Source organism: Penicillium expansum (genome assembly GCF_000769745.1).
Source record: "Penicillium expansum strain MD-8 chromosome Unknown contig190, whole genome shotgun sequence".
Lineage (NCBI taxonomy): Eukaryota > Fungi > Ascomycota > Eurotiomycetes > Eurotiales > Aspergillaceae > Penicillium > Penicillium expansum.
In genome coordinates, this window is record NW_015971406.1 from 138,478 (window position 1) to 154,076 (window position 15,599).

A 15,599-nucleotide genomic window follows, 5' to 3' on the forward strand; every position below is an offset into this window, starting at 1 on the left:
CCCAAAAAGCGGTGTTAACAAACTTGGAGCTGGAGATTGAAGAGGGAAATCCGATTACGACGTCGAGAGGCAGTATGTTCACAGTTCCTGATTATGTTGCCGGCCCAGATCATCCACTTCCTTCTCTGCCTAGAAGTCTACCTAAGTATTTACAAAGGTAGCCTGTTGTCTTTGATTGCACCAAATGAGTGGGAATCTGATCTAAACAAAGGTCATATTCACTGGCGTCTTTCATTAATCGCTATCACTCTTCTACCCTCAACCATGCCCCCGGTGTTATTGTACAAAACAGAAGGACAAGACAACAATGGAAGTGGAACCATAAAAGAAAGGAACCTTGAATAAGAAATAATTGTCCTCAGAAAATTCTTCGGACAACAGAGAGCTATCTCTGTTATAAAGGTTCCAAAAATTAAAAGCAAGGAGATGAGAACAGAGCTCCTTTTGTTTAAATGCTCCTGACGGACGGACAATGGAGTGCTCAGAAAAGTACAGTCAGTATCCACAGAGGCCTGGGTAAGTCCAACCGATTGGTTCCCGAAGGAGGTCCTTTCTGAAGATCCGCCAGACATGCTTCGTGCCAGCTGAACTAGAACCGAGGCCCTAGCCCAGTTTCAGAGTTGACTGAACCGCAGCAAAGTCCTAATCAGTGCCCTCAGGGTCCCCTTCACTGGACAACAGTAGACATATGTAGCACATGAATCTGGAGCTGAAGAGGTTAAAAAATTTGAAGGGTACTCAACAGGAACCACGATGTGCAATGTGGACCTGGAGTGGTATGAAGAAGGAAGAAAGAAGAAGAGAGAGAAATGGGAAGGGGAGGGGTATTTATACCTTCCCAGTGGCTTAAGGTCATGGGGGAACTGGGGTTGGTGACGATTTTTGTCCCAAAAGGGAAGGCACCTCGCAGGGTTGTGTTGGTGAATGAGGTGATTTTCGTGAGAGTATTTCCCATATGGTGTATTTATTGTATTTCTAGCTAATGGTCTGACTCAAGGCACTCAATTTCTGATGAAGAACTAGACAATGAATATCCGTAAGTTGTATGTAGAGAAGTATGTTATGTCGATTGGATTACCGCCGTCTATAGAAACTCAGATTTAGCCGCGCGCTTCCAATTTTGCCACCGCCCACGAGCTCTCAACTATCGACTGCGCCTCGAGCTCTTTCTTCCCTACTAAGCACTTCATTCGTTTCATCGTTGCGATGTCTTCGCGTGGCCATAGCGAGGGCGGGAAACCGCTGTCCAAACCAATCTCTCTATCTTTATCCAGTTCAAATGGTCCTCCGAAAAAGACCGGTTTCAACCTCCAATCCTCAAATCGCGGCCGTTCCACAAATTCCCCAGCAAACGGCCGGTCGCTGCCCCGGCGACCTCACCAGCTCGGTGACGCCGATGACTCCGACGAAGATGAGGCCCCTCCGGTCCACGAAGAAATCTCAGGGTTCGACACCCACACAGGCGCCGCCATAACCGCGGACGGACAGGCAGTCGCGGACGCAAATAAGCTGCTGATCATCCCCGTCACGAGCAAGAACAACTGGCGCGACCGGGCGGGTGTGAAGAAAGGCAAGAACCTGCTGCCGAGCGAAGTGCAGGCTATGCAGGAAGCGCAAAAGAACGGACAAGCACCTCCCGGAGAGCCTACAGTAGAGACAGATACGCCCAGCATGGCGTACGGCTTGAGCTTTGCACAGCAGTCTGCAGAAAAGGCAGATAGTGGCGCAGCAGTGGACCAAGACCAGGCCATGCCCGATGCGAAACCTGTCGAGACCAAGCCTCTCACCGACGACGAGATTGCCATGCAGGCGCTGATTCGAGAAACTACGGGTGACAATGAACGGAGGTCAGATCTTGTGATTGAGTCTGCTACAAGGGAGGAAGAACCAGTCCACTACAGCGAACTCGGATCTTTCCGAACAGATGTGGCATCCCGACCTGAGCCTGCCAGTTTGGACGCCTACAATGCCATTCCTGTCGAGGAATTCGGCGCTGCGCTGCTACGAGGAATGGGCTGGAAGGATGGTCAATCTATCGGACGAGGCAACTACAGCAGTGCCACAGCTGCAGAGAAGGCGAAAAATCCTCGTGTCCCAGAACGACGACCTGGGTTCCTCGGTATTGGCGCAAAGGATTCTTCCGGCGGCAAGGGAGCCGAAACCGAACTTGGAGCCTGGGGAAAAGCGGCTATGCGCAAGGCGTCGAGGAAACAGGGGGAGGAGAATGACAAGGCTGAGGGTGTGTACATGCCTATCACGATGCGGAATAAGAAAACTGGCGAGCAACTCACCGAAGAGGAACTCGCTGCTCTACAAAAGGAGGCCAAGTCCAAGCCTCCCAAGGAAGACGACTGGCGCGAGCGACGGGATCGCAACCTTGAGAAGAGTGGTCGGGACAAGGATCGAGACCGGGAATACCGCAAACGAGATTACGACGATGAGGAGGATCGTTCTCGTCGGAAGACTGGGTCCTCGCGACGTGACCGTGATCGCAGTCGGTCTAGTGGCCGCCAGTCTTCTAGTCGTTCCTCTCGATATGATGATGACGACAAAAGCAGACGGGACGACCGTTCCTATCGGGATCGAGACCACGACCGGGATCGTCGCCGGGACCGTGATGATGATAAGGACGACCGAAGGAGAGATGGAGATCGAGAGCGGGACAGGGACCGCAGCCATCGATCTCGAGATGATAGATACAGCAGCTCGCGGCACTCGTCTCACTCATCTCGGAATGACCGAGACCGAGATCGTGACCGTGATCGCGACTCTCGTCGGAGTCGTCGCGATGATTAGAGGCTAGATGTTTTAGCTTAGGGGATTGAAGTGCATTGGGGCGTTTGTACAGGACAAATCGATGCTTCTTTGGAGCTACATATTCCCTTCATCTGTTATTTTACCACGAAACTCATCCAAAAAGAGATACCCTGAACAATCAAAAATATATGGCTTTGGCCAAAGAACACTTTCCATGATACACTGTTCAATTCTATAAAGAGATGGCTTTTATCCTTCCCACCCATGGTACTCCAAGAACGAAAGCGCCAAATTCAATGTACAAACAAGGCAAAAGACTAAAGCCAGACTATGCTTCCAACATAATAACGTCCTTCTCATGCTCTTCCTCGTCACTGACATCGCCCACAGTCAAATCACGCAGTCCACCAAGTCCAACACCACCATCCATCTCACCGAGAACCCACTCAACCAGGTAGCTGTCATCGACCAGCTCCTCAACACGCTTGTAGTGTCTCTCAGTGTACGCAGCCAATGCCTGCAGGATATCCTTCAGACCAGCCGCAGCACGACCCTCCTTTCCGCGAACGGACTGGGTCGCAAGCTCCACGAAAGTAGACGCAGGGTAAGAGCGGAACAGAGCATACAGGATGCGCTGTGAGACGCGCGAGGTGCGCGCATTGGTGTTCCAGTCCCGGAGACGGAGCAGGAGTGTGCGCAGATTGGCAGGGTCCAAGTTCTGCAGGACTTCGTCGATGGACGGGTTACCGGACAGACTGGCTGCAGCACGCTCGCGGTCCTCGGCCGGGACGGTTGGGTCGTCTGCGGCGTTGATGGCGGAGGTGAAGAGCGAGAGAAGTCTACCCGGGTGGTTGAGTTGCAGGGCCAGAGTGATGGCTTCACGGTAGGCACCGGCGCGGATGTAGTTCTGCAGCTCTTGGTCCTGTTCGACGCGAGCAGAGCTGGCGTTGACAGCGGCTGTGTAGGTGGATGATGTAGTATCGGTCCAGAAGGTCACTGTTGCGTCGGCGGAACCAGAGGCAATAGCGTAGGGAGTGGTGTTGAGCTTGGAGGATGTTGGCTTCACGTCTGCGCGTGAGCCGGATGGGGTTGGGCTGGCAAGAGCCCAGACTCGGTCGATGTGGTTGTCCAGGGTCGTTTCGAGCTCGCCTGTGTAGGGGGACCAGATCTTGACTAGGCCGTCTGCGGCGGCGGAGGCGATAAGGGGTCGGTCCTGGATGGCGTTTTTGCGCGCTGTGGCGGCCTCTTCGTCATCCTCGTCATCGTCGATTTGGTTGTTCGAGACTTGCGGAGGTGGGAGCCAGAGGACTTTGAGAACACTGTTGGTGTGGCCCTCGAAAGTCAAGAGACAGCTGTAGTCGGACAGACTCCACAGTTTGACGGTCTTGTCACCAGAGCCTGTGACTGCTAGGCCACGGCTCGTGCTAGTACGTGAATCTGAGTTGATGATCGGTGTGCCTTGCGGGGCGAATCGCACCGACCAAACACCTCGCTTATGGCCACGGAGGACACCTACCGACGAGCCTTCGTCGGCGGCCCAGATCTTCACGGTGCGATCTTGTGATGCTGAGGCAAACAGTTCAGATGTAGAATCGATATCAATGGCATTAATATCCTTTTCGTGAGCCTTGCGAGTATAGATGGCCTTAGAATAGTGTGGCTTTTCTCCTGTCAGTGGGGCTAACTTGCTTGTGTCCCATCGCTTGATTGTGCGATCTTGCGAGCCAGTAATTAGGAATGCTGGCGGGTGGTTCAAGGGGTCGTTATATGCGGCACTGCCAACAGGAGGGGGCACGCGCGGAAGGGCGATTGCTCCCAAGGACTCGGCGTGGCCGGTGAAAATAGCAAAGCAAGTATAAGAGGATGTCTTCGGGTCGATACGCCAAAGACGGGCTGTGTTGTCTTTAGCACCAGTCGCTAGCCAGTGTCCTGACCAGTCCGCATCAATGCAAATGATAATATCGTCGTGGCCTTCAAGGTGTGTGACATCAGCACCGAAGTACTCCTCTCCCTGAGTTGAGGGTCGGTCTTCCGAGGGAGCAACTGAAACTACACGAATACTCTCGGTGTTGGTGGCCAAAGCAAGCATCGATCGATCAGGCCCGATGTAAGCCAGATCAATGATCTCGTCGTCATTGCCGGAAATGCGGCGGATAATCGCCAAAGGCTCCAAAGTTGACCCTGGCTTATAATCAGACAGCGACTCGAGCGAGTGGATGCGGAGAGTCTGATCTGCATGGACGGTGAGGACAAAAGGCAGACCAGGCGAATACTGGATAGCCACAACACTTTCGAACTCCTCTCCAGCTTCTTGTTCCTCTGTGATCTCGCTTCCACGGTTGCAATCCCAAACTCGGAGCTTGCCGTTCTCTCCACCGATAACGCACAGTCCGCTATCCGCAATGAAAGCCGCGGCTTCCACACTTTCCAAAACAGGAATGATTCTGCGAGTCTTCCAGGTACGTGCATCCCAGACGATGACAGTCTTGTCTCTGCTGGCCGAGATCAATGCGTTCTCTGATGGAGAAAAGGACATACTGCGGACAAGTGAAACATGTGACTCGAGCGACGCAATGGACTTTCTCTTGTGCAGATCCCATACGCGCATTTTACCATCTTCACTGCCAGATGCTAGGCGGAATCCTGCTGTGGAAACCGTACGGGCAGAGCCCTCCATATCTTCGTCATCATCCTCCGTAGCCTGTTGCTTGGACTTGTTCTTCTTAGACGACTTGGCATCGCTGTCGGCAGTAGGAACCTCGAAAAAGCAAAGCGCAGAAATGACACCACCATGGCCATGGAAAGTGTGAGTGACAAATCCACCTCTGATATCCCAGACCTTGATTGAGCCATCAGCACCACCAGTGGCAAGCAGTGTGCCAGTAGGGTCAACGGCAATGGTCACAACGGGAGCTGTGTGAGGCTTAAGGGTTCGGAGAAGTTTTGCTTCAATGGTCTGAGAAGTTTCGTCGAAAGTTGAGAGGCCGTAGATTCGCATGGACATCGAGCGCGAGCAGACAATGGCGTGTGAGGCGGAAGGCGTGACTGGACAGATTGTCAGTGTTTTATTCTCATTCCCTGGGCATGCAATACTTACTGGCCAAACCTGTGACAATTTCTCCATCCTGCAGCGTTTATGCGGTTAGCGCTTTGCAATTGACGAATATCCCCAAGGTGACAAAACATACCCCCTCCAGGCTAGTAAGCTGGTTACCAGTCTCCAAATCAACGATCAAGGCATCCTCGCCGACGCAGCTCAGCAAGATGCGCCCACTGGCATCCAGCGCGGTGCTACCGCCGGTGTAAATGGGGCGGAGCGTGCGGGACGCCTCAAAAGTGGTTTTGACAATAGCTTTCGACATGACTCTGTAATATCTCGGCGTAAAATCGTAGAATTTAGCACGCCATTGGCCAGTCAAAGAGCCGTAGAGATTGAACGATCGCAAAAAACGGCAGCTTGAGCGGGCAACTTTTTTTGATGTTTGCACTGTTTGTTTGGTGATAAGATATGGCTCGTGCCTCAGGCCAAGTGTAGCCGTATCACTAACCACATGTGTACTTTCAACCGCCAGGCTTTCGTCTGATTGTACTTCATCGCTTGTTATTTTGAGTCCACAGGGCTCGGCAGGTATTGTGTTAATGGTATACTAGAAGGTGATGTGGCTGCGCTACTAGCCCAGTGACCTTGCACGATATGGGTCGACAGGCTTATTTGAACCGGCTCGCTTTGGTAAGCTTCACCTTTTTACGCGCGTACCTCCCCCTATATTTGCAGTTGAAAACCTTGGGTCTATGGACCGTGACAATGGATTATGCTTTATCTCGAGAAGCCTAAAGTCTTCTGAAACCGAACCAGTCACCACCTGACCCTGTCTCATTATTTCTATCCTGATATACAAACCCATCCCAAACGCGTCTTGCCATACATGCTTAATTGAGCGTAGTTCTAAACCTGATTGTACATCACATTGACTGATTTCAAGGGCCGGTCCCCATACGAAGCTCCCGATAATGCGGCAGTTGACCCCTCCACACCAGTCCGCCGCATTTCCAATGTCCATGCAGACAATTATATGCAGCAATATGATTCTCGAGGACACCCTGTTAATCCCGAGTCCAGAACTCTAGGGAAAGAACTCCGGAGAGCAAAGAATGATATCCTTTCAACAATGGGGATTGTCGTCAGTGGAGAAGACCGAAATTCCAGCATCACTAATGAACAGCAAAAGATCAACCAGATTGCGAGTGAAAATGACTTCGGACTTGTCATAACAACTCTTGATCAACTGTTCATCTTCTTTGGTACCTGGTGGACCTCTTCAGTCACCGGTCGAGTACAGGTAAATGCACTACCGACTACTCTAAATGTTGATTGCGCTGACACTCGAATGTTCAGACTTTCCAGCATTATGCCCATTCCGCATTACTCAGTGTCATACAGTCCGAGAGAGATACCGCGGGAATTCTCAACTTCTATTTTTCGGGAATTCCTGCCTGGGCAATGTCCAGTGGGTTGGCTATAGCTCGTGAAACCCCGCTGAAACGGATATTTGTCTCTTTCCGGGATTACGTTCAGTCTTTGACAGGCGACTCACTCGGAGTTCGTTCTCTTTTCGGGCTTTTGTATACAGGGTAAGTATATTCTTCGTCCCTTTAGATATCCAAGACAACTAACCATGATTAAAGGGCGAGAAATGCTGTGCTCATGTTGTCTATGGAGTTCTACATGTACTCCACACTCCAATCTCTTTCCCTTGTGTCTCCATATGGAATTCCCGGCGCGAAACTTTTGCTTCCCTTTGGCAGAGAATCTTTGCTGCAACTGCCACCACTGCCCACTGATTTCTCCCCTCACTCCCTGGGGAATTCGCTCTTGGAATTGTTAATCTCCCCTGGCGTTTTAGTGTTCCTCTATGGGTACTACTTGCGACCAGAGCTTGAGGAGCGTATCTATCGGTTGATCAGACGACACCTTCCGAAGCCAGCCCTTCCGGATGAACTCTCAGTCCGCGTTGCCTTTGAAGAAAACCTGATAGAGTGGGTGGTTCCCACCCTGGGCCGTAGATCAGACGAAGAATTATACCGCGGCAGACTCACACTATTCGAAGACATCAAGTTCGAACTGGCCACATTTCGCAGATGGGTATCATCTATTTTTGGACTAAGATCGAACCAATTGACAGAGAAACAAGCTCTCCAGTCCCTGAGTGATGAGAGGCTTCAAAATCTACGCAATTCGATTGAGTCGTTGCAAAACGAACTTGTCGGAGTCCAGAACAACTTTGTTGCCGAAGAAGGGCCAAATGATCCCGTGCCTAGGCCGCCGGGGATCACTCCCGATGCCCAGGCTGCCGCTCTTGCATCACGAGCACGATCACGACCAGAGGATGCAAGTCGACCCACGCATTTGACTCAGGCAGAATCGGTTATCGGGTTGAATCAGGTGCTTACAAATGAAAACCGTATGTCTCAATCGCCTGGGGAAATGAGCAACGACTATTTCTCCGAGATAGCCACTGCTGGACAAACGAGTCGTCTCTCGGCTACTTCAACCCCGCAGGACGAAACAGCTTCTTTGCAAAATGGTGAGGATTTTGCTACGGACCGACAGAGCTCGCGATCTAATACTCTCTTCTCTCGCTCGTCATCACCAGAAACATCACCTCCCACGTCGCCTCGCGTAAGAGCATCCTTGATTCACCAAAGCTCTGACATTATCACGATGCAGCTTGAGTTGATGGGCCATCAGAACCGTCAACCGCAGATCCAACCCTCAAATCCTGCTCAGCTGAATGCACTAGCGGGCAATAATGTGTCACCATCAAATCCAAATCCAGATGCCATGGACAGACGATCCATAGCCGAGTTCCTTGAAGCTCTGATCTTAAGTCAGGCCCAGCGCCAGGCCCAGCAGCCTCTAGCGGCAGAAGATCCGGATGGCCTCTCAAATATCACTGCCGGACCATCCAACACTCCCCCTCAAGACTTGGGTGCCCCTGAATTAGACCCCCAAATTCCGGCCCCAGAAACTCAAGCCACCGACGCCCCAAATTTAGAGTCAATTGAGGAAGCATTAGGGTCATGGGTTCCAAACATTCTCCCAGATGGCGTGGAAGAACCAAATGACGATGAGCCCACCAATGAATCAAACCTTGTCGCAGATGCAGACCATAATGAAGACGCCCAATCCGACACCCTTGTCCAGCCAATTCTACCCTCCTCCCTGATTCCTAGGCAACTGACGAACACATTGTCTGAAGTCCACCGCGTCACTCTTCTTTCGGCATATCCAGTGGACTCCCTCGCATCCCATCTCGCCGCTGCAATCAGCGGCATCATACTCGCACCGCTTGAAGCACTCTACCTTCGCTCATTGACCCGATCCTGGATTATCTCACACCCTTCCTCCGTTATGCGTCTCTCAGATGTCCATCCGTTGGGTCTTTGGTTTGGCGGACGAACTTGGCCAGACATATGTTCCTATTCCTGCCGACTCGTTCTCGTGAGAGGAATGCAAGTTGCGATGAGAGCGGGGATTTGGGGGTTCCTGGTGGGCTCGACGATGCGGATAGGGAGGAAGTTCTGTGGCTGGGGAACCTTGTAATGAATATTTGTTTCTTTTAGCCGTTTCAATTCCTAGGTCTACCACATTTCCTCTATTTCAATTGTAGTCTCAATGATTACATAGTAACAAGTGGAGTATGTCGATATGTCGATATGCAATTCGAGAAGTAATGAGGGTGTTTTCTAACGGGGTCCCCTTTCTAGCTAGAATCAAAATCAAAACTATTCCTAACCCTCAAAATGTCTGCTCTCTTCCATCTTCCACACTCCTGGAAGCTTGACATCTGGTTGATTTTATCGTAGAAAGTTGTCGGGTCTGGACATCTATCCCTCTCAAACCAAAGCACAGGATAGAATTTGAGTTACCAGATTATAGAAGAGTTGGAAAATGACTTTAGTCGAGAAATGCCGTTTAATCCTAGGATTAGTGCTCACACATCCAAATTTCCTAAGATGTTCTGGCCTTGCCAATACTTAAACTGTCATAGAGCTGTTTGGTCCTAAGAAAAAGCGATGGTTAACCTTTAAAGGTACCTAGTTCACAATTCCCCTTCATTTGTTGTGTAGATTCTTTTGAATTGACTGACCAATAGTGTACCGACCAAATATATAGAAAGTGGAAGATATTGAACAAACAAAAGCATAATGTCGTCATTATTTGATGGTACATTGCATTTACTCTCAAACACAAAAAAACGTAAAAGACAATAGCAAGTTGAAAGCCCAAGCCAACTCAGGTGTAACCATCTCAGATCATACACGCCCCTTTCCTTTGTTTCCCGGCACCTTGCGCCGCTCCCAGACCATGAGATATCCTTCGCGAGTAAACAGTGTCTCACTTTCCGCGCGCTTGACAAACAAATCCTGAATCTCAAGCCACTCAGGGCCCTGCTGCTGCTTCTCTGTGGAACCGCTGTTCTTAGCGCGAGTGTTCTCGGCTTCCATAGCTTTATCATGAAGCTGGACAAGCCATGACACCTTCTCGCTGCCACCACCTGCTCCGCTGGAAGAACCGCCGGCTCCTGACGCAGCATTAATGCCCTTATCCACAGCATCATCCATTGCACCGGGTGCAGCGATGGCGGGATCGAGGATAATGTTTGCGACAAGATCGTAGAGGATTGGCTCGCCGGGTGAGCAAATATTGGGATTTGGCTCGACATAAGGAGACATATCCAAGTTGTGCGGAGAGGGGAAGGTGACAATGGTTGGGTTTCGCTCAGAAACAAAGCGGTTCTTGCTGAAGCGCTTGATATGGAAGAAAAGGTAAGGAGGAAGAGGGTGGAGGAGACGGTGTCGGACACGGTGGGCCAGTTTCTCTGACGCCGTGTAGCCGTTATATTTGTTCAACAGGGTAGTCAAGGGAACCTGTGGGATAATCGACTCCCGGTTGGCAGATTGGAAGAGGGGTGTGGGGGGTAGATCCAATGTGAGGATGAGGAAAGGAGTGACCTGGCTATTGATTGTGCCAGATTCAGTGAATACCAAACGGGCGTTTTGGGTGTCGGAGTGAGCGGTGATAGCTTGGCTTTCAATCCGTACACGGCCCTGAAACGCTGCGTGAACAACACTTGTGGGTGTTGGTGAGGGCTTCTTGGACCCTCCTAAGGCGAGGTGAAGGCAGTTGAGGAACCAAGACAAAAAGTCCACGGGATCTGCCTGGTTTGTGAGAGTGAACCGTTTCGAGGATCGCACGGCAATCTCCTGTAGTAACTCGTGCGGAGACACATGTGACCGGAACGCCTTGGGGTTCCATAGCTTGCGCACCAGCGTGCTGAAACGAAGAATTATCTCTGGTGTGCCAGGCGTAGGGAAGTCGTGGAGGAGGAAGAAATTGCGAATTGGCAAAACGTGTGCCAGTAGTTGAGCTACTACATTAACGTAGTCGTTGGCTTTGATGTTGTTCATGCCGACAAACCCTGGAAAGTATAACAATTAGCCCCCAAAAAAGCCCCCTTTCGATCTTATCACTGTACAGGCTCTTACCTGGTCTGTACCTCGATCCAGAAAGGTCCCAGGCATCATGCACCTCCCTATCGAGCTTGACCACTTGGTTCTTTGTGTAGTGTGGATCAACCACATACTTGATATCCTCCAAACTCTTGTTATTTACTTCGTATCCTTCAGGCAGAACATAGACCTTCTTCGTGCCAATGTTGATGAAGACGTGGTGTCCAACTTCAAGGGCGTGAAAATATGCATGCGATTTTGGACCACGACCCTGGAAGTATTTGCCGCAGACGAGGCATGCGTACACATTGATGTTGGACAGACTGATGGAGCACAGCTTCTCGAAGTCGAAGTCCAGGATTTCACGGTTGATCGTGTCTAGGTACAGGTCGCCGTAGCCTTCCATGGGAGCGCTTTGCCGCTTCGGAGCGCTGAGTGCAGGTGCATCTTCGTCAATATCCGAGAACCCGGAGGGATCTTTTTCGCCCTCCTGGAGCTCCTCTCCTTCTATTTCAGCTGCTCCTAGGACATCCACATCATTGCGATCCTGTCTCAGCTCTTCGCTGCTCGTTGGGAATGCGGGCACTGCGCCGTTGCGGGAATCGAGGTCATTGTCGTCCTCGACGCGCGCCTTTTTCGATACAGGTGAGCCAGAGAAGTCTTGCTCCAAGGGAAGCTCTGCGGGTCTTTTCGACATTGTGAGATGGTTTGGATCGAAAAGTTGGTGGTCCCGGAGTTCTCGACTTTCCAGAGCTCGGGATGCGACTCAGTTGCAAACAAGTCAAACGCCCATGGTCAGACCAATGCCAAGCGTTCTACTCCGTATACAAAATGCTATTCACTTCGAGCGGTGAGCTTATAGGGTTGTATTTGCCTATTATTCATTCAAGACTATCTAGGAATCTACTCCTTACTTGACTTCCAAAGTTGCTACAGCCTAAATCATGCCGACCGTTCGATTATCTCAGAATCAAGGAAAAACGTCATAAGATGTGATACAACAAACGCCGTGGTATGTCGACCTTCAAGCACTCCGGACCACCTTATCGTTATCCACAGGGATTTCTTTCACACCATCCTTCGTCACGACCTTCACCAGCATCTGTGGAAAATTGTGTCAGCATAACGGCATTTGAGCATAGCTTCCTAAATAACTTACGCCTTTGTAGTCAATTGGTAGTCTGCGCTTCAGCTCGTCTGTGCACAGGGTGAGGAGCGCAAGGCCCTCCTCGAGGGAGCAGTCGGGGTGGTGGTGTTTGTCAAGGATAGCGAGGCAGTAGTATCTAGCAGAGTCAGCATCAGTTATCTCTCGCCTGGACTTTCATATCGTCCATCACCGCGGACCATGGAACATACTGGGCATAGCCGTGGGCAGCATATGGTAGGGGCGCCAGTGACGCTAGATAATCAACCCAGTACAGGTGAGGCTTCTCAGTGACTGGATCTATACCACCTAGCAGCAGGTTTACTGTGTAGGGACTCCGTGACCGCAAGCTGCGTGCCAATTCTCCGCGGACGAAATTGGCGACGGCGGAGGGACTGAGCTCGGTGTCGTTGCGCATGCTGTAGAGTGCAGCGTTGGCTTGGATGTATTCGGCAAATTGAACTAGCATAGGTATCTCATTAGCATCTTGTTTATCTCATCGGAGAAGCTACATACCGGTATCTCCAGACTCGCCAGAGAAGGCCATCAATGTGTGCTTGTTCAACTGTCGTGTCTTATCATCCTCGGCCTTGAGAACTGTCGGGCCTCTCATTGCGGCCTTGGATGCAGCAAGAATGACGAAGTCCTTGCCGGCGATACCCAAAAGAACCTCCCTAGCGAACTGTAAGTGACCATTTGTAGAAGCGAGATTGCCATAAACTTACATATTTGCGGTATGGGAGATAAATAAAAAAAATAACAAGCAAGTAGATGATCAGAGAAGACGAAGGGGAGTAGTGGTTAAGTGAGGAGGACCGCGCGGTGAGCTTGACGCCTGGAGCTCCCGTGAGGTCAGCTACCTGCTGAGTCAGCCGCCGCTTAGCGCTTTTTTTTTCTGCCAAAAAAAAGTTGAAGTTTTGATCTCCGCAGTCCGAGTCTTTCCAGAACGCCATACATTCGATTTCTTTATACAGAGATCAAGAACTGACAGGTTTGACAAAACGTCGCCATGTCGTCCTTTTTCACTGTACCCAATTCCCAGCGCAAGAGGAAGAGAGACGACCGCGCCGGAGCCCCAGGATCGAAAAAGCGAGGCGTAGATGCCAAAACCGACGGTGGTCGACGCACCAGAGAGAGAGAAGAATCGATCTCAGGCAGCGACTTGGATGAAGATGCCGCAATCGATACGGCAGAGTCAGGCGACGAAAGTGGATCGGACTCCGAAGATGGCGAAACCGCAGCGGATCGAAGATTGAAACTCGCTGAACGCTACCTGGGTAACATTCAAGAAGAAGTCGACGAAGCTGGATTTGATGCCGCAGATATCGACCGAGACTTGATTGCGGAGCGATTGAAGAAGGATGTCGATGAATTCAAAGGACGGACGTTCCGTCAAATCGCTGCAAAACTATCCGTTCCCACGGCGCCCCATTCCTTTTTCCGCTCAGATACCCAGTCAAACACTGCCATTGCAGTCCACCCGCCATTTGTCTACATTGTTTCCAAGGATAAGACTTTGACCAAGTGGGAATTGGCTACACCTAGTGTTCCAAGCTCTACAGAATCGACCGGCGATAATGATACCTCCAAGCGGCCCCCGCGTCCCCAGCGCAAGAAGCCCAAGCGTGTGAAGTATGCTCGTGGTATGCGCAAAGTTGGCGAATCAGGCGAGGACCAAGGACATACAGGAAGCATCATATCTGTTGCTGTCTCGCCTTCTGGAAAATTCTTGGCCACCGGCGGAACGGACAATAAGCTTATCATCTGGGACGCAGAGACTTTGACGCCAAGCAAGACTTTCTTGCACCACAGAGACTCGGTTTGCAGCTTGTCTTTTGCCCGCCATATCTCCACGATGAGTTCCGGAGAGCAGTTGTTCTCCGGCTCGTACGACCGCACAATTAAGACATGGTCTATCAGCGGAGCGGGTCACGCCTATGTTGAAACACTCTTCGGCCACCAGGATCATGTCACCGGAGTTGCTGCCATGACCATTGATGAATGTGTCAGTGTTGGTGCTCGGGATCGCACTGCCCGTTTGTGGAAAGTTGTTGAGGAAACACAACTCGTGTTCCGCGGCGGCGCTTCAAGAAATGCCCCTTACCACGAAAGCAACATCGACTGCATTGCCCCTCTTCCACCCACTCACTTCGTCACTGGCTCAGATTCCGGCTCCCTCTGCCTTTGGTCGGTCCACAAGAAGAAGCCACTCTACACCGTCCGTCTTGCTCATGGCTTGGACCCGATCCCCCCTCTGAATGTGTTATCACCCGAGACAGACGAGGCGACTGCCGCCCACAACACGCGCCACATGCGCCCCATGCCCCGCTGGATTACCGCACTCGCTACTCTACCGGGTACCGATGTTGTCCTCAGTGGCAGCTGGGACGGTTTCATTCGCGCATGGCGCGTCTCAGAAGATAAAAAGACCCTTATCGCTCTGGGTCCCATCGGTGCAGGCTTACCTAGTACCGTGACACCACCAGACACCCCCTCGCAGCAACTCAACCAGACTCTTGCTCTTGATGCCACCCCTGCGGCTGAACAAAAGGAGCCAGAGCCTTTGATTAAGGGTGTCATCAACGACATCGCTGTCTTCGAACGACGCCCTGAATCTGATATGCCCGGAGCTGAATCTAAAAAGTCCGAAACCGAGCACGAACCTCGTGGTTTGTCCATCATCGCCGCTGTCGGCAAGGAGCACCGATTGGCACGGTGGAAGTGCTTCAACAACAATTTCCATGAGGGCCCCACTTCGGGAGGCCGCAATGGTGCTGTTGTCTTTGAAGTTCCGTTTGCTACTAATGACACCGTGAAGGCTGATGTATAAATTTTGTTCATAATCTTCTTGTCTCGATCTTGGTCATTGACCGAGTAAAATGGGGAGCGTTGCTCGGGGTCAGGTGTATTTGGAGTCACATCTGTGTATTTTACCATTTTTGCATATTTACCGGATTTCTTCGGTGCATTGAAGTATTCAATCATATCCCTATTTCAAGCAACATTGTCCGTGAAAAGTACACCCCGTGATTAGGGTAAAGGCACTACAATCTTATATTGCTTCCATCTAATCTCGTAATGTTCGTTGTTTCAGCAGCCAATGATAGCCAAGGATTCCTACGAATTCTGGGTATGCGTTATATGAAAATGTTTGCTGGCTGTTCTTGTCGGTTTACTTTGCTTT

At 50.9% G+C, this 15,599-nt stretch overlaps 6 protein-coding genes across 6 annotated transcripts; 3 read left to right on the plus strand and 3 right to left on the minus strand.

Moving 5' to 3' along the window:
- Window positions 1-1,206: 1,206 nt before the first annotated feature.
- spp2 (spliceosome ATPase-activating subunit SPP2) lies at window positions 1,207-2,796 on the plus strand (the record flags this gene model as incomplete). The annotated part of the gene is made up of 1 exon (XM_016742971.1): window positions 1,207-2,796. One exon carries the CDS (start codon window positions 1,207-1,209, stop codon window positions 2,794-2,796), a length of 1,590 nt encoding a protein of 529 aa, XP_016595693.1.
- Window positions 2,797-3,085: 289 nt separating this feature from the next.
- PEX2_056980 (U3 snoRNA-associated protein UTP13) lies at window positions 3,086-6,119 on the minus strand (the record flags this gene model as incomplete). Its single annotated transcript, XM_016742972.1, has 3 exons — window positions 3,086-5,802; window positions 5,855-5,882; window positions 5,946-6,119. The coding sequence occupies 3 exons, from the start codon at window positions 6,117-6,119 to the stop codon at window positions 3,086-3,088; spliced, it is 2,919 nt and encodes a 972-aa protein (XP_016595694.1).
- A 332-nt stretch (window positions 6,120-6,451) lies between these two features.
- PEX2_056990 (uncharacterized protein) lies at window positions 6,452-9,361 on the plus strand (the record flags this gene model as incomplete). The annotated part of the gene is made up of 4 exons (XM_016742973.1): window positions 6,452-6,487; window positions 6,741-7,097; window positions 7,154-7,389; window positions 7,444-9,361. 4 exons carry the CDS (start codon window positions 6,452-6,454, stop codon window positions 9,359-9,361), a joined length of 2,547 nt encoding a protein of 848 aa, XP_016595695.1.
- A 713-nt stretch (window positions 9,362-10,074) lies between these two features.
- PEX2_057000 (ubiquitin carboxyl-terminal hydrolase family protein) lies at window positions 10,075-11,968 on the minus strand (the record flags this gene model as incomplete). Its single annotated transcript, XM_016742974.1, has 2 exons — window positions 10,075-11,240; window positions 11,308-11,968. 2 exons carry the CDS (start codon window positions 11,966-11,968, stop codon window positions 10,075-10,077), a joined length of 1,827 nt encoding a protein of 608 aa, XP_016595696.1.
- Window positions 11,969-12,295: 327 nt separating this feature from the next.
- pre1 (proteasome core particle subunit beta 4) lies at window positions 12,296-13,028 on the minus strand (the record flags this gene model as incomplete). Its single annotated transcript, XM_016742975.1, has 4 exons — window positions 12,296-12,373; window positions 12,431-12,554; window positions 12,628-12,877; window positions 12,932-13,028. 4 exons carry the CDS (start codon window positions 13,026-13,028, stop codon window positions 12,296-12,298), a joined length of 549 nt encoding a protein of 182 aa, XP_016595697.1.
- A 396-nt stretch (window positions 13,029-13,424) lies between these two features.
- PEX2_057020 (ribosomal RNA-processing protein RRP9) lies at window positions 13,425-15,245 on the plus strand (the record flags this gene model as incomplete). The annotated part of the gene is made up of 1 exon (XM_016742976.1): window positions 13,425-15,245. The coding sequence occupies one exon, from the start codon at window positions 13,425-13,427 to the stop codon at window positions 15,243-15,245; it is 1,821 nt and encodes a 606-aa protein (XP_016595698.1).
- Between the last annotated feature and the right edge of the window lie 354 nt (window positions 15,246-15,599).